The sequence below is a fragment of the Cervus canadensis genome, chromosome 19, assembly GCF_019320065.1.
Source record: "Cervus canadensis isolate Bull #8, Minnesota chromosome 19, ASM1932006v1, whole genome shotgun sequence".
Taxonomy (NCBI): Eukaryota; Metazoa; Chordata; class Mammalia; order Artiodactyla; family Cervidae; genus Cervus; species Cervus canadensis.
This window is the reverse complement of record NC_057404.1, coordinates 30,189,540-30,215,002: the sequence shown is the minus strand read 5'-3', so window position 1 is coordinate 30,215,002 and position 25,463 is coordinate 30,189,540. Positions and strand designations below refer to the sequence as shown.

General features: G+C 34.2%; 1 protein-coding gene across 5 annotated transcripts in view; it reads right to left on the bottom strand.

Moving 5' to 3' along the window:
• The window catches only part of CCSER1 (coiled-coil serine rich protein 1), a 1,404,567-nt gene that overhangs the window by 1,139,061 nt on the left and 240,043 nt on the right, over positions 1 to 25,463 (bottom strand). For all 5 annotated transcript variants that reach the window (XM_043438592.1, XM_043438589.1, XM_043438594.1 and 2 more), the window contains one exon: positions 5,665 to 5,758. In XM_043438592.1, the coding sequence (XP_043294527.1) occupies positions 5,665 to 5,758 (94 nt within the window). The remainder of the gene's footprint in view (positions 1 to 5,664; positions 5,759 to 25,463) is intronic.

The window sequence follows — 25,463 nt, the reverse complement described above, 5'->3', positions numbered from 1 at the left end:
CCATCCACAGAGATTTGGGAACCCAAGAAAATAAAATCTGTCCCTTTTTCCACTTTTCCCCCATCCATTTGGCATGAAATGATGGAAACAGATGCCATGACCCTAGTTTTTTGAATGTTGAGTTTTATGCCATTTTTTTCACTCTCCTCTTTCACAATAATTATGATGACTACAATAGTAGCCAACTTTACCAAGCGCAAGTCACAAGCACAAAATGCAATAACCTGATGAAACAGAAATACAAATTCAAATGTATATGAGCATTTATATGACACAAATTTGGAATCATACGATTCAAATTGTCATTCTCTCCTTTGTTTTTGCTATTCTGATATTTCACTTGGTTGGCTAATATAAATATACCATTTAAACTACAAGTAGTATATCTATCAATAATAATACTAAGTGAATATTATAATATGTATATTTATTATAAATTTTACTGGCCTTTAGAATGTCTCTTTGCGTGTTAAATTACTTAATATGAAACAGTGTTAAATATATATATGTATAGAAAAAATATTAGAAAGTTTTTAAATTATATATTTTCAAACTTTGTCCAGTAAAATAAATCTCTTAATTAAAAGTGTTTGATTTTCTGTTAAAAAAAAAACCTTACTAATTTTTGTTTTTACTTTTTATATCCATTTTTATTCATTATACATATGTCCAAAGATGTCTATGTTTTAAATATAATTGTTAATAGCTACTCATTGTACAACTATTATCTGCTAATTACTGTAGCAAAAAAGACAACTGAACTTCTTACACTTTCAACACATGATGATTTATCTAGTTTTTGCAAATTTAACCATCATTAATTGTATGTTAAACAGAATAAATTGTACACATGCCATATATGAAAATTATTCAAAATATTTGACTTAATATTTTAAAAACAAAAGTACTTTTCTGGTTTTTGACAAAATTCTCCTTGACCATTACAGTATGCTTTACTAGAAACTGCTATAAATTTTTAATAAAATCTTATAGTAAAAACTGAATATTTTGTTCTAATAAAATTTATTTAAAACCTCTAATGATTTTCAGTAATACAAGTAGTAGAATTTAATGGTATCATTATTTTAATTTTCAGACTTTTTGCATTTTATCATTATAAAATATCAATAATGAGTTTCTTATATTCTGAGATCTTTAATTATGTTGCCTTAAAAAGAAAACAAATTATATAAAACCAATTCAACCAAAAATTCTCTATGAGCTAATGTACTCAAACAGATATTTGTGTCTTTTTTCATACCCCATAATGTGGCATGTGAAATAAAATAGGTTTTCAAAAGGTATTGTGTTGAGTAATATTAAAAATACCCAAGTCATTTTAAGAACTATCTCACTTATTAAAACTGTTCTTCAGATACGCAAAGTAAACATTATTTATCTTCTGAACAATTTGGTTAACTCTGTTGATTCATAAGGTACTCTTGTTCTGGCCTCAACCAAGTTATCTATACCTTAAAGCAGATTCAGGAGATTCAGCATATTTGTTTTATCATTTTTATAATAAACTAATGAAATACACTGCACTCATTATTTTATAAAAGATAAATTTATAAATGTTCATTTTTGTCCCCAAGCAAATAATTTAAGCTAACTCTTCTATATTTTTAAGGCACCCTTTGCTCTTTATCATGGTTGCCTAACAAACACAGCTCAGATTGGTATGTTGCCTAATATTCAGTTTATTCAACTTGGTTTTACTTTTATTGTGAAATATCTTTAAAAACACAGAAATAGAGGAAACGTTACAATTAGTCAATGAAACTTTTACTCCAAGCTTTGATAATTTTGAATAATTTACCAACACTGTTTCCATCTATTCCCTCCTCTGTATTTGTTAGTAAAGCAAATCTTGGATACCGTATCATTTCAACCACGTTTTGAGTTTTCCTCAAAAGCAAAATCAAAGAAAAATACTCAGCACCCAAAAAATAAAAATAATTATGTGATGATTATTCCTTCCCTATTCAAACTTCTCTGATAAACTCAGAAATATATATTTTACAGTGTTATACGTTTTGCAAAAAAGGTGTCACATTGCATTTGCCACTTTTAATCTATAATACCCTTCTTCTTTTTACCATGTCATTTCCTTGTTGAAAAATCCAGACCATGTGTCCTGTAGAATTCCCCATATTCTATATTTAGTTATTGGCAATCCCATCATAACATTTTACATTCCCTCTCCCCTCATCCCAATACTTCCTGTAAAATTATAGTTTAATTAAGAGACTTAAACAGATTTAAGTACTTGTGGGCAGGAGTGGTGTTGCTGTGTAGTTCTCCAGTCATTTCATTAAGAGAGACAAAATGTCTACTTGTTATACTCGTACTAAAGCTAGCAGTCAATGATGTCAAATCAATCACTGAAAAGTCCACCACTAATAGTATATTTTTACAATCATGCTATGGCATATATAGACACCATAATGATTCTTTTTAATGACTGCTCAGTGTACCACTGTATGTTCAACAAATGTCCTATCGAAGGACACCTGAGGTGTTTCCAATATTTTGCAATGAGTAGTTATTTACATATATTATTTTGTAAACTTCCAGTGTTTTACAATTAAATTTCTAGATGTTTGATAGTTGATCTAAAGATAAATGTGTGTGTAGTTTTGGCAGATGTTGACAAAAAAGTATACATTGGCACCATGTGTAATTCTTTAAAATAAATACATAGGAATGGCAAGGTTATATAAGGTATCTGCATAAAAGTAAAAAAAAAATGTACATTTTTAAAATATCTGTCAAATCAAATCCAGGAATAATGTCTCAAGATATGGTTATCCTAAATTTATTGGCATTTAAGTTAAAAAAAAATTGGCTTCTTTTTTATATTAGCCTAAAATCCTAACACCATACACAAAAACAAACTCAAAATGGATTAGAGACTTAAATGTAAGGCCAGAAACTATAAAGCTCTTAGAGGAAAACATAGGCAGTACACTCTTTGACATAAATCACAGCAAGATCCTATTTGACCCACCTCCTAGAGTAATGGAAATAAAAACAAAAATAAACAAATACTACTTAATGAAACTTAAACCTTGGGCACAGCAAAGGTAAGATTAAAAGACAACCCACAGAATAGAAGAAAATAATTGCCACTGAAACAACTGACAAAGGATTGATATCCAACATATATAAACAGTTCATATAGCTCAATATCAGAAAAACAAACAGCCCAATAAAAAATGGGCAGAAGACCTAAACAGCTATTTCTCAAAAAAAGACATACAGATGGCTAATAAACACATGAAGAGATGCTCAATTATTAGAGAAATGCAAATCAAAACTACAACAAGGTATCATTTCACATATCAGTCAGGATGGCCATCATCAAAAAATCTACAAAGAGTAAATGCTGGAGAGGATTTGGAGAAAAGGGAACCCTCTTGCACTGTTGAGGAGCATGTAAAAAAATTGATACAGCCATTATGGAGAACAGTATGGAAATTCCTTTAAAAACAGGAAATAAGACTACCACCTGACCCAGCAATCCCACTACTGGCCATATACCCTGAGAAAACCATAACTGAAAACGGCAGATGTACACCAATGTCCATAGCAGCTCTATTTACAATAGCGAGGAGACGGAAGCAGCCTAGATGCCCATCACAGAGAAATGGATGAAGAAGCTTATATACCACAAATAGAATATTACTCAACCATATAAAGGACAAATTTGAGTCAGTTCTAGTGAGGTTGATGAATCTAGAGTCTGTTATACAGAATGAAGCAGGTCAGAAAGATTAAAAAAATATTGTATATTAATGCATATATACAGAATCTAGAAAAATGGTATTGATGAACCTATTTGTAGGGAAGGAATGGAGACACAGATAAAGAGAATAGACTTATGGGCACAGTGGGGAAGGAGAGGGTGGGATGAATGGAGGAAGTATCACAGACATACACACATTCAGTTCAGTTCAGTTCAGACGCTCAGTCATGTCTGACTCTTTGCGACCCCACGAACCACAGCAGTCCAGGCCTCCCTGTCCATCCCCAACTCCCAGACTTTACTCAAACTCATGTTCATTGAGTTGGTGATGCCATCCAACCATCTCATCTTCTGTTGTCCCTTTCTCCTCCTGCCCTCAATCTTTCCCAGCATCAGGGTCTTTTCAAATGAGTCAGCTCTTCGCATCAGGTGGCCAAAGTATTGAAGTTTCAGCTTCAACATCAGTCCACCAATGAACACCCAGGACTGATCTCGTTTAGGATGGACTGGTTGGATCTCCTTGCAGTCCAAGGGACTCTCAAGAGTCTTCTCCAACACCACAGTTCAAGCATCAGTTTTTCAGTGCTCAGCTTTCTTTATAGTCCAACTCTCACAGCCATACATGACTACTAGAGAAACCATAGCCTTGACTAGACGGACCTTTGTTGGCAAAGTAATGTCTCTGCTTTTTAATATGCTGTCTACGTTGGTCATAACTTTCCTTCCAAGGAGTATGCTCATTACCATATGTTAAATAACTGGTGAGAAGTTGCTATATAACACAGCAAGACAGTCTGGCACTCTGTGATGTTCTAGAGGGGAAGGCTCAGAGGGAGGTAATATATGTCTAATTATGGCTGATTTGCATTGTTGTATGGCAGAAACCATCACAACACTGTAAAGCAATGTTCTTCCAATTAAAAAGTAAATTAAAAATATTAAAAAATTAAAAGTAAATTAAAACATTGTTTTGACAACTGTTATTATATATAACATACTGCATGAACAAAAATTCATGATAAAATATTATACCTGTGAAAAACCTTAGCAATTATGTCTAATTCATAAAAGTTAAAAACATGGACAATAAATTCCAAGAGGTGGATTTTTTCAAATGTATGCAGTAGGACTCAATATTTTGAAATTCTACTTTAATGTTACTTCTGCTTTCACTTGAAAATTACTATATTCAAAGTATTTTTAGCATTAATAGAAAGTAAAACCTTGCCATTGTAGTCAAATATCTAAATTTGACTGAACAATTAATCCCTATATCCTACTTCAAAAGCAGTAATTTTGTTATTGAAAATATTACACTTTACACCTTAATACAAATATAAATACAAATATATATAATGGGCTCCCTGCTTAGTTTATTTAGCAAGAATTTGTTTATCTCACACTGTATCTCTGTGTATATATGTGTTTATAAGTGTGTGTTTTTGGTTTCTAGTGGTATTTACTAATTTTGAGGTCAATCCTACTGCATTAACTACCACAGTTATTACTGAGATGCCTAAGATTTGAAAGAGTAAACTTAGATCTACAAAACTTTCATTTGCTGATATCAAATAAGTGAAAAATAGGATTATATTATTGTTCCCTCTCTTTAAAAAAAGAAGATATTAACTTTTTCATTAAGTGTTTCATCAGAATTTCCCCCATAGAAACAGCTTTGTTTTATATTTTTTTCTTATGTAATAATTATCTTCCAACAAAACTTATATTTTCATAATAGATTATAAAATCAGCAGAATAATGTATCCAGGTTACCTACCATTCATCCTGCACATGGAATATACAAACTGGGGACTGAAAAGACTGAATGCAGCCCAAGACAATATTTAGCTGATCAAATGCAAGCTAAATGACTAATACCTGAGTTGTAAGAAATTGTGCATTTCCTCAATACTTACCTGAAGGATGAAGATTCTGTTCCTCTAAAAATTCCAAATCAAGCATTAGATCATCTTCATCCAGTTCACAAGAGCCCAAATTATTCAAAACATCCTGAAGAAAAAGCAAAATCAAGAGTTAGAAACTAAAACACTGAGAAACTGAGGCAAATACCCACATTTAGATGTCATGAAGTAAAAAAGAACTCAAACTTCGCAAAGAAATGCTTTAACTGAACCCCAGAAATTACTTGCTTATCTTACAAGTTTTAACATTATTAGCACAATAAAAATTTCAATAGTTATAAAAAATTTAACTCATTAAAAATGCACAGAGGTTTTTCAAATGTATAGAAGAGTGTGAATTAAACCTTTAGATATTTATCATACCAATTTGAGTAATAGTCTTCTAACACATTTAATAAATTATTTCTCAAACAGTTTTTTTAAACAGCACTAACTCTGAAATGTGTATTCCTCCAAGAAGCGATCCAGTTACTGTTTCCCAATCATTTGCTTTAGATTAGGAGGGATTAACAGTAGAAATAAATATCAATTACATTAGAAATTAATTATTGAATTTTATGTCATAAATATCAGAGCTAGATCATTTTACGTTCTCATCTTTTTTTCAAGAGGGCAAATAGTATAGCAAACTAGAAGGATATATTGAGAAATCTTGATGGAAATCAGTGATGGGCAGAGGGAGAAACTCCTGAAGGAGGACTACATTCCTGATCTGTGTATTTGTATATCGTTGGTCGAGACTATGGAGCAACTCACACACACATATCCACACATGTTAAGAAAAGTAAGAAATTACTCATACAGACTAGGATTAAAATAACAAAAGTAACAACAACAACAACAAAAGAACATCAAGAAGTACCACCTAAATGTTACATGATTACATAATATTCCAGATTACCTTTTCCATTGATTTGAATATTACCATTATTTATATTTAAAGAAGTATAATATTTGTTAAAGAAAGCCTAACAATGTTGTCAAATGGATACAAATGCTTTAGTTCTTGGAATTAAATCAGGGATATTTAAATATACCACTCTCACTGTAAAAAAATTGAATTAAATATTATTAAACTTTAGAAACACATGTTATCTGTGAATAGAGCACAGTAGGTTCAAAGGTGATAAATATAACCAAATATATGTCCTTCTTTATATAAATGAAAGTTACAAGGAACAATTACTATATTAGATTCAATTGTATTATACTGTATCTATATTAATTATAAGGGATCTAATAGTTTATAAATAAAATCAACTGTTTTTGAAAGTTCTATGATATAATGTGGCAAGGATAGCCCACTGAAAATAAGTTGCCTATTTATATAGCATCAAAGATATTATGATTACCGGTTCAGTTCAGTCACTCAGTCATGTACAACTTTTTACAACCACATGGACTGTAGTACACCAGGCTTCCCGGTCCATCACCAAATCCCAGTGCTTACTCAAACTCATGCCCATGAAGTCAGCAATGCCGCCCAACTATCTCAACCTCTGTTGTCCCCTTCTCCTCCGCCTTCAATCTTTCCCAGCATCGGGGTGTTTTCAAATGAGTCAGTTCTTCACATCAGGTGGCCAAAGTATTGGGGTTTCAACTTCAGCATCAGTCCTTCCAATGAATATTCAGGAGTGATCTCCATTAGGATGTACTGGTTGGCTCTCCTTTCAGGCCAAGGGACTCTCAAGAGTCTTCTCCAACACCGCAGTTCAAAAACATCAATTCTTCAGCACTCAGCTTTCTTTATACTCCAAGTCTCACATCCATACATGACTACTAGAAAAACCATAGCTTTGATGGAATGGATCTTTGTTGGCAAAGTAATGTCTCTGCTTTTTAATATGCTATCTAGGTTGGTCATAACTTTCCTTCCAAACAGCAAACATCTTTTAATTTCATTGCTGCAATCACCATCTGCAGTGATTCTGGAGCCTAAAAAATAAAGTCTGTCACTGTTTCCACTGTTTCCCTATCTATTTGCCATGAAGTGCTGGGACCAGATGCCATGATCTTAGTTTACTGAATGTTAAGTTTAAGCCAATTTTTTCACTCTCCTCTTTCACTCTCATCAAGAGGCTCTTTAATTCTTCTTTGATTTCTGCCATAAGGGTGGTGCCATCTTCATATCTGAGGTTATTAATGTTTCTCCCAGCAATCGTGATTCCAGCTTGTGCTTCATCCAACCCGGCGCTTCTCATAATGTACTCTGCATATAAGTTAAATAATCAGGGTGATGAAATGCAGCCTTGATGTACTCCTTTCCCTATTTGGAACCAGTTGTTGTTCTATGTCCAGTTCTAACTGCTGCTTCTTGACCTGCATAGAGATTTCCCAGGAGGCAGGGCAGGTGGTCTGATATTCCCATCTCTTGAAGAATTTCCACAGTTTGTGGTGATCCACACACTCAAAGGCTTTGGCCTAGTCAATAAAGCAGACATATATGTTTCTCTGGAACTCTCTTGGTTTTGTGATGATCCAACAGATGTTGGCAATTTGATCTCTGGTTCCTCTGCCTTTTCTAAATTCAGCTCGAACATCTGGAAGTTCTTGGTTCACGTATGTTGAAGCCTCACTTGGAGAATTTTGAGCATTGCTTTGCTAGCACGTGAGATGAATGCAATTGTGAGGTAGTTTGAATATTCTTTGGCATTGCCCTTCTTTGAGATTGGAATGAAAACAAGACTAGGAACTGACTGTGGCTCAGATCATGAACTCCTCATTGGCAAATTCAGACTTAAATTGAAGAAAGTAGGGAAAACCACTAGACCATTCAGGTAACACCTAAATCAAATTCCTTACAATTATACATTGGAGATGATGAATAGATTCAAGGGATTAGACCTGATAGAGTGCCTGAAGAACTATGGACAGAAGTTCTTGACATTGTACAGGAAGCAATGATCAACACCACCCCCAAGAAAAAGAAATGCAAAAAGACAAAATGGTTGCCTGAGGAGGCCTTAAAAATAGCTGAGAAAATAAAGAAGAAAAGGCAAAGAAGAAAAGGAAAGATATGCTCATTTGAATGCAGAGTTCCAGAGAATAGCAAGGAGAGCTAAGAAAGCCTTCCTCAGTGATCAATACAAAAAAACAGAGGAAAACAGTAGAATGGCAGAGACTAGAGATCTCTTCAAGAAAATTACAAACATAGGCAACACAAGCTGCTATTCTCAAAAATGCAAAACAGAATACTGGAACAACAAAAGAAACATAATTTAAGTTGATTGTGGAAAATTAAGAGTTTATAAAAGGAGATATTACAAGGATACTACATCTAAGGCCTATTGCACAGTATTCAAATAAGAGAATTTTAACCAAGTAGTCAAGAATACATTGGTTTAAAAATTGTTTAATGATGAAGGTGTAGTAATTGATACAGCTTCTAATTAGCCTTAATAATTTTATACTTCTATTTTGAATTTCATTGACCAATATTATGGTCTTAACTGTTTTCATCCAAATCATTTTATTTTCAAGCTGAGGATAGATTATCAACTGTCAAATTCAAAATAGGATTGAACCCTAGTACCTTGGAAAGTGATTATTTTTGAAGATAGTACCATTAAAGAAGAAGCTACAGTTAAATCAACTCACAAGTATGGGCCCTAATACAATATGACTGGCGTTCTTATCGGAAATATTAGGACAGACAAGAAAGCCAGAGGGACAGCCATGGGAGGACACAGGAAGAAGGCAGCCATCTGCAAGCCAAGGAAAGAGACTTCAGGAGAATCCAAACCTGCCTACACTGTGATCTTGGATGCCCAGCCACCAGAACTATAAGAAAACACATTTCTGCCGTTTAAGCCACCCAGTTGTGGTATTTTTTTATGGCAGCCCCAGCAAGTTTACACAACCAACAACATTTAGAAAACAATGGCAATTAGAACAAAGGAAATAAATGCATGGCTGGCATATAGTTTTGTGTTATGCTACGTAAGGACATCTTTCTCAATGTAAGCTTATATGTTTTGCATGGCATTTCTCCCTTAAATTTGAAATTACTTCATTTGATCTACCTAGCTATAGAAGAAGATACCAGGTTCTTAAATAAGCCAAACTTCCTGTACTTGGTGGATGGTCCAAGATGGGTATTTTATCCAAACTTGCTGATGATAGCCCTTTCAGAAAAATGAGAAGCATTTCTGTTCAGTGTTAGATATTACAGGGACCATGGACTTCACTGCATGGTTAAGACCAGACTAAGTTTACTGGAAAAATGTCAAGTGTTATATTAGTAGGTCTTCTAGTTATTGGTTCTAGCAATTCCCGAGGTCCAGAAGCATACATGATCTTTTCAAGGTTGAACTGTTCAACCCTATTTTGGATCTGACGGTTGATAATCTATCCTCAGCTTGAAAATAAAGTTATAAAACATTTTATTTTTGTAACAAGGAATTATTTAAAAACTCTACCACTGTTATAGCAACATTTAATTTAAGGAAGAAACACCAACAAAGTGAACAAATTAAATTTGGAAAATTTGCTACATTGTTTTGATTTTATTCTCATTTAGGAGGTTACCCTTGACATTTGGACTAGCAGGCTGGTCCATCACTGGTCTAGAGGAAGTGTTCTTTAATCTGCTTATTCTAAATTGCCTTGCTTTGATATCTTGCTTACAAAGCAACTTTCTTATTAATGTAGTAGAGTCTTTGAAGTTGGTGAAACATAAGAAAAGGAGAGCAGATGTAACAACATGATGTTACAGAAGGAAAATCAATGTGAACTTACAGACCTAAAAGAGGTATCTTTTCAGATGTCTCCTTAAAAGAGACCAATAATATCCACTGTACTTTTGCCAACACTTAAGGACACTCTAGATAATTGTTACACAATATCCACCAACAAAAAAGAACCAGGGCTCCTTAATTACTAGGGAAATAAAAAGAAGGTAAGAGAATATACACAATAGTTTTGGATCATTCTTTGGTTGCCAGAAAACAAGCATTTGTCTAAAACAAAAAAATCAGGGGCAGTTTTGAAAGGCTAATGAAAGTGAAAGTCGCTCAGTCATGTCTGATTCTTTGTGACCCCATGGACTAGACAGTCCATGGAATTTTCCAGGCCAAGAATACTGGAGTAGGTAGCCTTTCCCTCCTCCAGGGATCTTCCCAACCCAGGGATCAATCCCAGGTCTCCCACATTGCAGGCGGATTCTTTACCAGCTGAGCCACAAGGGAAGCACAAAGAATGCAAATTTCTAGTATGAACACATTTGTAACCAGTTTTAGAATAATCATATCGATTTACTCTGGAATCATGGTAATATCTGCAGGAGGAAATGGCAAGCTGCTCCAGTATTCTTGCCTAAAAAATTTCATGGACCAAGGAGCCTGGCAGGCTACAGTCCATGGGGTTACAAAGAGTTGGATGAGACTAAGCCCAGCACAGCACAGCATGGTAATATGTACAGTTAAGTGGCTAAAGCATTTAAGATAAATTGATTTACTAGGCTTGGTATGTGAAAATAAAACACTGAGAAGAATTTGATGATATAAAAACTAAACCAATGTTTAAAGGCCATGGGAAATTTAATACATATTTATTTTCTATGTAAGATTTATGTGGTTCCTATGAGAAGAGTGATTGTTTAATTGTAAGGAAATGCTAATTTTTTAATTAAATTCATAATATTAATAAATTAGATATTAAATCAAGCACAATTATTACTAAGTATTCCCTAAGCAGACATTTAAAAATCTGTCAACAATACTAATTACTCATGAAATCTCCCAAATGACTTTAAGCCATTAAGAGCAAACTAAATAGATATTAATGAAGTAATTCAAAAATCAATTTTCTAAACTCTAGGGATTTAACAATGAACTAAAGAGGTGTGTTTTCTTTCCTCACAGAACTTAGAGATAACGAGATTCTAATAAAGAAATATCAATCTTTTTTATAAATAAAGTATGTATCATCATTTATAAATCAATTTCTTGTAATTCATTACTGTGAATTAATTTTCCAGAGCCTGCTTGTTATTGAATAAAAATAAAACTGAATGTCTAAAGCAAGTGTTGAAAAGACAAGCTCCAATCAGTCTATTAATACGTAACTATTCCATAAGGCCCATTTTACGACCTTTTGGTCTTGTCTCTTCATTGCAATAAAGATAATTATGATCCTGTGAAAAATAAAGGAAGCTGGGACATGTTACTACACAATGAAGTTTGCTTATAAAAGAAATCATTTTGTCAAAGAAAATTACTAAGACACTCTCTACTTGTGGTTTTATAAACATGTTACTAATTGCATTTCTATACTGTTATATTTTAGATAAACGACTTTCCAAGAAGCCTTAAAATATCTAAAAGGCAAGATATGAGATGCTCTAGACTTCAATACTTGTTTATGTAATATTTAATGACACAGCAGAACTGCTCTGATCATTTAGTCTATATGTGAAGAGAATTTTTAAAACTAATAAGGGATAATCAATCTAGTTTACATTCTTTGATTCATTCTCCATTATGATCAGGTGATACTAGGTTATAAGTTTCATTCTCTACTAACCTAAATACAGAAGCTTCCATAAAATGACTAATAAGAGAATAGCTTATTATTGAAAATGTATGATATAGCTATTACAGATCTTCAGTGAAATGCACCTGTCTAAAATACATTCTGCAACTGGCTTTACAATTAATTACATTGGCTGTTTTAACTGGGGGAATAAAGATAAAGACAAATAACTTGGTATATGCTTTCAAATAATTTGTAATATCCCAGAAAGATAATTACATGAACAGTAAAAAATGAGAGACATAAAAGGGACAAGATACACATATCATCCAAAGCAGATGTCAGAACGGGCTGGGGATATAAAATTTCGTGAGGAGGGCATGGCAACCCTCTCCAGTATTCTTGCCTGGGAAATCCCATGGACAGAGGAGCCTGGTGGGCTACAGTCCATAGGGTCGCAAAGAGTTGAACACAACTGAAGTGACTTAGCACACATGCATGCATACAATTTCATAAAAGCTGAGTTTTGCATATCCATACATGCAGTGGAAAAGAAAATAATATGCCAAAGCATATGTGCATATATATATATATATACACAATTATATAATTTCACTGTTATACTTTCACTGTTCACTGTTAACAGTGAAGTAACTCTTTCACTAATTACTATTCCAGGGAGTTATTAGGTTTTTATTTCCTGATTGGGTAAATGAAGCATTTGCTGTTGTTCTTTGGTTGCTAAGTAGTGTCCAACTCTTCTGCAACCCCATGTATTGTCACCCATCCGACTCCCCTGTCCATATTCCCAGGCAAGAATATTTACTCACTATAACAGAGTTACCTTTACCTCTCAACATGGTAGGCACAGAGTATTTTCAAAGACAGCTTGCTCTCTGCTAGGTCCTCTTTAATCTTATAGATTTTTATATGTCAAAATATAGTTTTAATAAATATTTTCAAAAATTTGTCTTAATTCTATCAGCCCTTATTGGTGAGACTTCCCCACTATACATTCAAAAAAATACATTTTGCAAATATGAATGACAAATGTATATAATTCATTAAAATGATATATTGGCATTATAAATACAAGCAAAGGATAATATTTTATTTTGATTACTGTGTTTTTCATTTCTGTATAAAAAGTGAGCAAATTGAGATTCTTAAAGCTATGAGTGGCTAACTCTTAGAGACCAGAGTTGCTAACTCTATTCTTTATATTAATAAAAGGTAAATGATTTTATATTATTCAGGCAATACAGTACTAAAATACTAAAGTATCATGTTATAACATTTCACTTTTTAGGAAAAGTTAACACTTATATAAATTAATATATCCATAGATTTCATATCTATTTTAAACCAATATCTGAATTTGTACCCTGGGAAGACCCAGAGGAATCTGGTGGAGAGGGAGGTGGGAGGGGGGATCGGGATGGGGAATACTTGTAAATCCATGGCTGATTCATGTCAACGTATGACAAAAACCACTACAATACTGTAAAGTAATTAGCCTCCAACTAATAAAAATAAATGAAAAAATTAAAAAAAAGTAAAGATTGAAGGTTTTCATTATCAGAAGAGGAGAATGGCAGAGAAGGGAAGGGGATGACAGAGGATAAGATAGTTGGATGGCATTACTCACTCAATGGACATGAGTTTGAGCAAACTCATGTTTGCTCAGGAAGACAGTGAATGACAGGGAAGCCTGGTGTGCTGCAGTTCATGGGGTTGCAAAGAGTCAGACATAGCCGCTGAACAACAACAATGCAAGGGAATAAATTAAAAGTAACTTTTATTATTCAGTAATAAAAATAGAAATACAAATAGAAAACTAGTGAGTATAAAAATATAATTAGCAAATGCAGTTTTTTCTTGTCATCATTTACGGCATGGAGGAAAATAAATATGTCTTTGGGATTCTATTTTCATAAAAAAAGAAAACAAATGTTACAGATGCCATCTCCTTGATTTCACAGTTCACTATGTGAGTTTGCATCACTCTTCAATAAAGCAACAGAAATAAATAATTATCAAATATTTGTAACTGTAACGAAAGCAAGATCCACTCAGTAAAATACCACAATTAAATTGTGTGTAATTGACTTGAGATGAATATGGTAACATGGAAAAGAATGCTATCACAATTAAAATTCTTGGAAATATAGTATTTTTAAAATACATGTTAGAGAGAAATCATTATTTCTAGCCTTCATTCTTCTTTGTGCACTAGGAAAACAGTTAAGAAGTGTATTTCATTATTTTGTAATTGGTGTTAAGATCAACTTTTTGCCAAGAACCATTCCAGTTCTTTAACTTTCACTTTTAATTCTTTCCACACACTACTCTGAGATTACTTTCATTAAAGTAATCAATCATTTATATATATCCTTCGTCATCTAATACCAGAAAAGATGATAAAGGTATGTGCCTACAGAACAAATATTATTAATCATTTCATTTTAATTCAAAACCCAATGATCTTGGATATTCGTGGTGGTTCAGCGGTTAAGACTCTGCTCCCAATGCAGAGAGCCAGGGTTCTATCCCTAGTTGGGGAACTAGACCCCACATGTTGCAATTAAGAGTTCACATGCTAAACCCTCACTTCTACTTATGCGCAGGCTCATGAAAGAATTCAAAATGGACAGAAATCATATGAAATGTGAACAATGTTTGAAAGAAGCTTTGTTTCCCTCTAAGAATACTCACCTTCCTTCTGTCAGGGAGCCTGTGGTCATTTTTTGTTACTGGTAGCTCAATATAATCCCCCAGTATGTTTTTATTGTATTTCATGTGATTAAAAGGGTGTGATTATTTTGCAAAACACTAAAAAAAAAAAAAAAGTTTGCATGCTGCAACTAAGACCCAGCACAGCCAAATAAACATATAAGCATTTAAAACAAAACAAAATTCAACAATATGAGCTCTATCTACCTATCCAAAATTGCTTCCTGAAAAATTATTAATAAAACTAAACACATTTATTATTTTCTGAAAATGCCATTTGCATTGAGTCTATTTTCTTTCCCCAAATACATAAAGAGCAAATACAAAGTAACATATTTATACTTTATTATATCACAGACAATTTTTTTACAACATTACTTATAAAAGGGTCTAAAACACGCCTTTTGCTAATGATAGGAAAGTTTAAAAGTTTTTCTCTTAAAAATTCCCTTTATGTGCAATATATCCTGGTTTTCATGGAATATTTGTTGTTGTTCTTCAATCGCTCAGTCATGTCCTACTCTTTGCAACCCCATGGACTGAAGCATGCCAGGCTTCATGTAACATAAGACCACCAATTACACCTACACCTAAGCAGAGTACATTTGCCCAAAGAATATCAATTATTCATTGTACTTCCTGTTGGAGAAAAACATCTATGACTCAGTGCCACATCTGAGCAGAGAGTTCTTGTGTTCTCAGAATCTCTAATGTTGTATTATTATAATATATGGGAAGAGTTGACTCATTGGAAAAGACCCTGATGCTGGGAGGGATCGGGGGCAAGAGGAGAAGGGGACGACAGAGGATGAGATGACTGGATGGCATCACCGACTCGATGGACATGAGTTTGAGTAAACTCCGGGAGTTGGTAATGGACAGGGAGGCCTGGCGTGCTGAGATTCATGGGGTCGCAAAGAGTCGGACACGACTGAGCGACTAAACTGAACTGAATAATATCTTATGATGCTATTGATATAATATCTCAATTAACTGGGGATGAGATATCTTACTGCCAAGCTATTTTGATGACAAATAATGTACTTTTTGAACATTAATTTTTTTTTAACTATCTGATGTTTTGGGAAAAATGGATTATCCAGAAAAAGAATTCATGTGTAACACTGAGAAAATTTTTAAGAATGCTTAATTGCTAGCCCTACACAAGGTTTCGTTTTCTAAGAATTTCTTAGGTGTATGTAAAGATGTGGTAAACAATCCGCCTCCAAGCAGAAAATGCAAGAGACATTGGCTTGATCCATGGGTCGCAAAGATTCCCTGTAGTAGTAGGAATGGCAACCTGTTTCAGTACTCTTTTTTTTTAATTTTTTAAAAATTAATTTATTTTACTTTACAACCTTGTATTGGTTTTGCCATACACTGACTTGAATCCGCCATGGGTGTACATGTGTTTCCCATCCTGAACTCCGCTCCCACCTCCCTCCCCATCCCATCCCTCTGTAAAATTCCATGGACAGAGGAGCTAGGAGGGGTAAGTCCATGGGGTCACAAAGAGTCAGACAACAATTATTTTCATATACAAATGATCCTTCACTATGCTGTTTGATAATGTTAAAAAAACTCTAACCTTTCAAATTTTCCTTGATATTTTCTTTCTTCTATGCAGCTGCAAGTTGAACCAAATTTCTTTTATTTACACTTCCATCAAAGTTCAACTAACATTCTATTTCTTTATGAAGGCTTCCTCATCTTCATGTGGTTATCATTAATTTACTAACTTTAATTACTAACATTAATTTCTTCCCATGTGGTCTGTAATAGTTCTTTTATTTGCATCTTTAAAGTAAATATGGTGCAATTATTCTCCCTCTGTAATTCCTACAGTACTTAACACAGTCCTGAAAATATCAATAATTTAACAAAATCAATAATTATTTATTGATAACCATCAATATGTCAGGCTTCCCCAGTGGTTCAGTGGTAAAGAATCAGCCTGTAATGCAAGAGCCACAGGAGACCAGGGTTTCATGCCTGGTTCAGGAAGATCCCCTGGAGGAAGGCATGGCAGCCCACTCCAGTATTCTTGCCTGGAGAATCCTATGGACAGAGGAGCCTGAGGGGCTACAGTAGAGAGGGTCACAAAAAGTGGCACATGACTGAAGCGACTTAGCACCCATGCACGCACATCAATATGTCAGGTACAGGGCAAGTAACAAACTGTCTTGAATTTTAAACTTGTTAAATAGAACAGTATAGTACACAAATTAGAGCATTTTCTGGATTAATGAGAAACCCATAGTTATTTTAATACTTTTATATTTCATGTGTTCAAAGTAGCACATTGTCACTATGTTGGGAAGCAATATAATTTGACTTACAAAATTATTTCATATTAACGTACTTTGTATTAAGGTACAAAGAAACACAACTGAACAAGCAGAAGTGGTACACCACAAGCAACTGCAGACTACCTCTTTTTCTCCTTATAAAATGAGAGCTCTCTATTCGAAAAATTAAATTTATATTCTTTTAAGTTATAATAAAAAGAATTATATTTTAACAACTAAAATAAAAACAGTGCTACATGCTATGAGAGAAAGAAGGACAAATATTTCATCAATATTAATATATGAACATAGTCAGGTTTGAAGTGCTTTATCATCAAATTTCTTTAGTGCTTAAATACCTACAGTGATCTATAAAAATATATAGGCCCATTTCTTGGTCTTTGAAAAATTAAGTTTAAAAAACACAATACTGACTTGTACTCTATAATAAAACATAAAGTTACAAAATAAATATATTCATAAATATCAAATGTATGTCCATATTAATTTCATCTAAATTACAGAAACAAGAAACTATCACTAAGCTACAAATCAGAAAAAACATTTGCAGATAGATGAGAGTCAAGACAGAATGGAATTGGTTCACTTCTTTGTTTTGGTGTTATTTGCCAACTTATTTATATATATATATATATATATATAAAGATTATCAAATGAATTTATCCCTCTGGTTAGATTAATACACGATTTAGAAAAAAATTTTTTAGTTTACCTAAACCATTTGCAAAATTAAAGACCAAATTGGAATATTTTACCTTGCCCAGCCATTCACACATCAGTTTTTACTACATAGAGTTGAACTATAAAGAAATTCTAAGTAAATGAAGTGCTTTACAATCAACAGAAATCTAGTGCAATATTCAAAATCCATTGATAAAAGTCAATAAATTCAACTTAATTAATGTATAAGTTAATGTAATTTATATTATAATCATTTGAGGTACATAGTGATAACTTATTAAAGAAAAATGTTTAGAGAAACTAAACAAATTAAATTGTAATGAAATTATAGTTGCTTTATAATACAATATTACTATGTCTTTTTTTCCTGTGGAAACTCATTTTCCTTTCATTATTATGATTACAAATTAAGATTTATTTTTATGACCATTACCCCAAAATGCATTCACTAAGTGCATTTTCCCATTTGTTTCCTTCATAACAACAATTTCATTACATTTGTGGAATAAAACAATCATTATTAATTCCATGTACACCATGATATATTCTGGGATAAAAATATAAAAAAAAAATCCTCTTGATGCAATTGCATCTTAATTTGTTTTCATTTTGTAAAAGTCACACCAATATATAATGCAAGTAAACATGAAATCAGCCTTTGTATGTTTACGAAGCTATTGTTTTCATCATCTTCCTATAAAATATACCATCGATTCTAAAAGACTCAAACTCTTTGAATTTGTTTCATAAATTTGAGAAAAGTCTTGGAGAATAAAGAAAGCAAAAGTCATATATCTCAGAATGAATAACTCCAAGTTATACAGGATGTTAAAATGAAGTCCTACCTGGCAATTGCTTTCTGCCCTAATTATCATCTTCTCACTTCAGCTTCATCATAAGCTTGCCCTAAGAAATATTTCTTATTGCTAATTGCTTTCTGAAACATTCAGAATGCTTACCAGATCTACAAATACTTTTATTATCACTCTGAGAATATCTCTCATTCATATAACCATGCCAAATATATGTCAGTTTCTGCAGAAACTTAAATTTTCATTTCTATATAGGTTTTCATCACACCATCTTAACTCTATCACACCAATCCTCCTCTTTGTATCAAGTAAATGGCTCCTCTTTCATACACTATTTTCTCCCCTTTCCCTATATTCAAATTTTTCTATCTTTTATACTACCATTAATTATGTGGGAAAGCATTTCAATTGCTGATACCCAAGAAACTTGACAAGTTCCTTGGAGTGTGCTTCACAAGATTATTTGACTTAAAGCAAAGATTTCTTTTGTTTCATACCCCCTGATCTTTATATTTCTCATAAAAACTTTCTCATTAACCTTCATATAACAGACCCCCTTGCAGTTATGCTATAGCCATGTACTAAATTTTGACCTTAAAACCACCCTGTACAAACCTCCAAAACTATCTCCCTCTGCCTACGTAACCCAGAAATCCATACATTAAGATGACAAGAATACAAAATGAAGAGAATATTTGAATCATAACATGAAGGAAAGCTGCCCTGAAGAGTTGCCAGACCCTCTCTGTGAGAAAGAAATACATTTGTGTTGTATTTAAGCCATTAGGATTTTTCATGGTTTATTTCTTAGTACCTCATAGCCCAGTCTATACAAATTAATAAAATCTCATTATTTTATTCATTTCATATGCTCCTTATCTTACAATTTTAAGTTCTGTAATTTCCTAATAATTGTTCTTCTATAATGGACTTTAAACAGCCTTGCTTTCCTATATTTTACCAGGTCTCTATTACTTTCTATTATTGGCAATATTGAGTATCATATTGGCAAAATACTTTATGCACTGCTTCCTTATGTGTTATATACTGTGTTTACCTGGTAGTTCAGTCAGTAAAGAATCTGCCTAAAATGCAGAAGACAGCCTACAGTGTAGGAGACCAGGGTGCAATCCCTAGGTTGGAAAAATCCCTAAGAAAGAAAAGGCAAGCCACTCCTGTATTCCTGCCTGGGAAATCTCATGAACAGAGGAGCCTGGTAGGCTATAGTTCATGGAGTCGAAAGAGCTGGGCATAACTTAGTGACTAAACCACCACCAGCAGCCGTTAAAATCGTGCTTCCTGGGTATACTGTGTTTTAAATTATGAAAGCAACTTTTTCTTTCTCTTTGAGTGTGTGTGTGTTCAGTTGCTTAGCCATGTTCAACTCTTTGCAGCTCTATGGAGTATAGAATGCCAGGCTCCTCCATCCACTGAATTTTCCAGGAAAGAATACTGGAGTGGGTTGCCATTTCCTACTCCAGGGGATCTTTGCAACCCATGGGTCAAAACCGGTTTCTTGCATCTCCTGCAATGGCAGGAGTCATTACCACTAGCAGCACGTGTTATGTGACAGGTGATGGAAGTAGTCCAATGCTGTAAAGAACAACACTGCATAGGAACCTGGAATGTTAGGTCCATGAATCAAGGTAAATTGGAAGTGGTCAAACAGATGGCAAGAGTGAACATCAACATTTTAGGAATCAGTGAACTAAAATGGACTAGAATGGGCAAATTTAATTCAGATGACCATCACTTTCACTTTTCACTTTCATGCACTAGAGAAGGAAATGGCAACCCACTCCAGTATTCTTGCCTGAAGTATGCCAGGGAAGGGGGGAGCCTGGTGGGCTACTATCTATGGGGTCGCAGAGTCGGACATGACTGAAGCAACTTAGCAGCAGCATATCTACTATTGCAGGCAAGAATCTCTTAGAAGAAATGCAGTAGCCCTCATAAAAAAAAAAAAAAAAAAAAAGATTCCAAATGCAGTACTTGGGTGCATTCTCAAAAATGACAGAATGATCTCTGTTCATTGGCAAATCATTCTAAATCACAATAATCCAAGTCTATGCCCCAAACACTAATGCCAAAAAAGGTGAAGTTTAATGGTTCTATGACTGAATAAGACCTTTTAGAAATAGCACCAAAAAAGACGTCCTTTTCATCATAGGGGACTGGAATGCAAAAGTAGGAAGTCAAGAGATACCTGGAGTAATGGGCAAGTTTGGCCATTGAGTCCAAATGAAGCAGGGCAAAGGCTAACAGAGTTTTCCCAAGAGAACACGCTGGTCGTAGAAAACACCCTCTTCCAACATCATAACAGATGACTCTACATATAGTCAATACTGACCATGGTATTGACCAGATGGTCAACACCAAAATCAGACTGATTATATTCGTTGCAGCCAAAGATGGAGAAGCTCTACACAATCAGCAAAAACAAGACCGGGAGCTGACTGTGGCTCAGATCATGAACTCCTTATTGCAAAATTCCGGTTTAAATTGAAGAAACTAGGAAAAAACACTAGACCACTCAGGAATGACCTAAATCAAATCCCTTACAATTATATAGTGGAAGTGTCAAATAGATTCAAGTGATTAGATCTGATAGAGGGCCTAAAGAACTAAAAGAACTACAGACGAAGGTTTGCAACACTGTACAAGGAAACCTTACAAACAGCTGAGAAGAGAAGAGAAGTGAAAGGCAAAGAAGAAAAAGAAAGATACATCTATCTGAATGCAGAGTTCCAACGAATAGTAAGGAGAGATAAGATAGCCTTCCTAAGTGATCAAAGCAAAGAAATAGAGGAAAACAATGGAATGAAAAGACTAGAGATATCTTCAAGAAAATCAGAGATACCAAGGGACTATTTCATGAAAAGATGGGCACAATAAAGGACGGAAATGGTACAGACATAATAGAAGCAGAAGATATTAAGAAGAGGTGGCAAGAATACACAGAAGAACTATACAAAAAAAAAAAAAAAGATCTTAATGACCCAGATAACCTTGACAGTGTGATCAGTCACTAGAGCCAGACATCCTGGAGTGCAAAGTCAAGCGTGCCTGAGGAAGCATCACTATGAACAAAGCTAGTGGAGGTGATGGAATCCCAGTTGAGCTTTTTCAAATCCAAAAAGATGATGCTGAAAAATCCTGCACTCAATATGCTGCACTCAAATTTGGAAAACTCAGCAGTGGCCACAGGACTGGAAAAGGTCCATTTTCATTCCAATCCCAAAGAAAGGCAATGCCAAAGAATGTTCAAACTACCGCACAATTGCACTCAAATCATACGCTAGCAAAGTAATGCTCAACATTCTCCAAGCCAGGCTTCAACAGTACATGAACCAAGAACTTCCAGATATTCAAGCTGGATTTAGAAAAAGCAGAGGAACTAGAGATCAAATTGCCCACATTCGCTGGATCATAGAAAAAGGAAGAGAGTTCCAGAAATACATCTAATTCTGCTTCACAGACTACGATAAAGCCTTTGAGTATGTGGATCACAACAAAGTATGGAAAATTCTTAAAGAGACAGAAATACCAGACTACTTTACCAGCTTCCTGAGAAATCTGTATTCAGGTCAAAAAGCAACATATACAACCAGACATGAAACAATAGACTGGTTCCAAATTGGGAAAGGAGTACGTCAAGGCTGTATATTGTCACCCTGCTTATTTAACTTACATGCAGAGTACATCATGCGAAATGCCAGGCTGGATAAAGCACAAGCTGGAATCCAGACTGCTGGGAGAAATATCAATAACCTCAGATATGCAGATGACACCACTCTTATGGCAGAAAGGAAAGAGAAACTTAAGAGCCTCTTGATGAAAGTGAAAGAGGAGAGTGAAAAGTTGGCTTAAAACTCAACATTCAAAAAATGAAGATCACAGCTTCCAGTCCCATCACTTCATGGCAAATAGATGGGGAAACAATGGAAACTGTGAGAGACTTTATTTTGGGGGGGCTCCAAAATCACTGCAGATAGTGACTGCAGCCATGAAATTAAAAGACGCTTGCTCCTTGGAAGAAAAGCTATGACAAACCTAGACAGTGCTATAAAAAGCAGAGACATTACTTTGCTGACAAAGGTCCATAAAGTCAAAACTACAGTTTTTCCAGTAGTCATGTGTGGATGTGAGAGTTGGACCATAAAAACAGCTGAGCGCCAATGAATTGATGCTTTTGAACTGTGGTGTTGGGAGAAGACTCTTGACAGTCCCTTGGACTGCAAGGAGATCAAACCAGTCAATCCTAAAGGAAATCCCTGAATATTCATTGGAAGGACTGATGCTGAAGCTGAAACTCCAATACTTTGGCTACCAGATGCTAAGAACTGACTCACTGGAACAAACCCTGATGCTGGGAAATACTGAAGGCAGGAGAAGGGGACGACAAGAGGATGAGATGGTTGGATGGCATCACCGACTCAATGGACATGAGTTTGAGCATGCTCCGGGAGCTGGTGATGAATAGGGAAGACTGGTGTGCTGCCGTCCATGGTGTCACAAAGAGCCAGACACAACTGAGTGACTGAACTGACTGAGCACCACCTTGAAGCCCCTTTCTTTTACTTAGCCTATTTTAAAAGATGTTCATAATCACTGAAACATGTGGCAAGAACAAAGTTCAGTTCAGTTCAGTTCAATCACTCAGTCGTGTCCAACTCTTTGCAACCGCATGAATTGCAGCACGCCAGGCCTCCCTGTCCATCACCAACTCCTGGAGTTTGCTCAAACTCATGCCCATCGAGTCAGTGATGCCATCCAGCCACCTCATCCTCTGTCGTCCCCTTCTCCTCCTACCCCCAATCCCTCCCAGCATCAGGGTCTTTTCAAATGAGTCAACTCTTCGCATGAGGTGGCCAAAGTACTGGAGTTTCAGCTTCAGCATCAGTCCTTCCAATGAACACCCAGGACTGATCTCCTTTAGGATAGAACAAAGTTACTATATGTTAAATTTATAGAATCTATTGCTTTTCTTATTTATTCCTTTAAGGAATATAAATTCATTAGCACAAGAATCAAGTCTCTCTTGAAATACCACCAAATATGTCCTGTAAATCCTGATATAGTATTTTGGTAATAACAGTAACTTAGACAATTATGCCTGATAATAGATCCCAATTTTCCATACTGAAATATTTCTTAGTTCACTCTGCATTTCTAAGCTACAAAATAAAGATACAATATCTTAGTCATATTTGGGATATCAAAGATTTGAGAATTAAATGAACTTAAGGCCTTCCTGCTGTTTTGATCCATTCTTAAAATATAATTTGCCAAAGCAACTGAAAATACAAAGATTAATTTCACATTGCAATTAGAAATATTTTAATCCACTCTATATTGTGCCAAGTGTATGTGGAACACAGTGAGAAAGAACATTTTTTTTTTTTGTAAAACTGTAATTTTGACTGTGCAACATAGCTTTGGATCACTTCCTTTTAGGAACTTAGGTTCTTTCTCTGTCAAATGGAAACAATTAGTCCTGCTCTTATTTGTTGCTAGGATTAAAGTTTGAAAGAAAACTGTACAATGTTTTGCAAATATCACTCATTATTATTTCAAGTTACCAATCAAGTATACATTTTAATTCTGTTAAAGCCAGCAGACCTGGATTTTCTAGAAATCTGAAAGTATGAAATTACAAGCAATGTCATAAGTACCTGGACATTTTTGCAGAATGAACAATGGTTGTTTAATTAATTAATGGATGAATGAATGAATGAATGAATGCAAAATATAATATATTGATAGTAAGGAAATAATAGTTAAATGTTAAGGGAAATTAGAGATGAATGAAAAAAATGTGACAGAATAAAAGATAGTGATACTCTATTATTTACCCTATTTTTATGATAAATTAGAATTTAAAAACTTCATAAATAGTTTCTATGAAAATTTCCCATCCACAGTTAATATCCATAATTGTCTATTTCCAGTTACATGTTGTTAATTCCTATAAAAATGTTCATCTCAGTTACTGTTGATCTATTAGGAAATGTTACATTGAGTTACATTAGATTTCCTACACCTTTAAAGACAGTATTCACATGTTAGTTAATGTAAGTTTCATTATTAAAACTTAAGCAGTTTTTACTTCTTATGCATTTTCTAGTTATTCAGTTTAATTCCATCTCTCAGATGTTATTTTTTCAACAAATGAACAGCTTTTGATGTGCTACTGATAATTTCCTGGAGTTCACAGTTCTTTTATATTCATATATTGATGATATAATCCATTTTCCATTAAAATGATTTAGGATTCAGCTACTCAGGTTACAATTTATCTAGCATTCTTACCTATTTATACCAGTGCTGTACAGTGGTGACTAATAGCTTGGCACATGTTCAGATTTTGGATGGCAAAGCATCTTATGGAGCTAAAGTTCAGAAAAAAATGAGATTTTACAACCTAGTAATGAATGTTGCTGGGATATAGTCCTGCCTCTGAAAATTAGCTTCCACAACATTAATATTATTTTATAACCACAAACATCATATGCCTATGAAGAAGTGTGTGAAGCATCTAAAATTTTATCCTATAGGTAAGCTAACCTTTAGCCCACCACAGTTTCATATTTGCTAGAAGAAGACATAGACTCTTGGGTTAGATACATAAAACTTCATTCACATCAATAGCAATAGCTGGAGTGTCAGTATTTTTGAGTGTGTGTGATGATTTTCCTAAGTGCCAATTCCCACAAGTTAACACAAAGAAAGCAAGGTGATATGTGCACATGCATACGGTTGTATTTCAGGAGACAAACCTCATTTG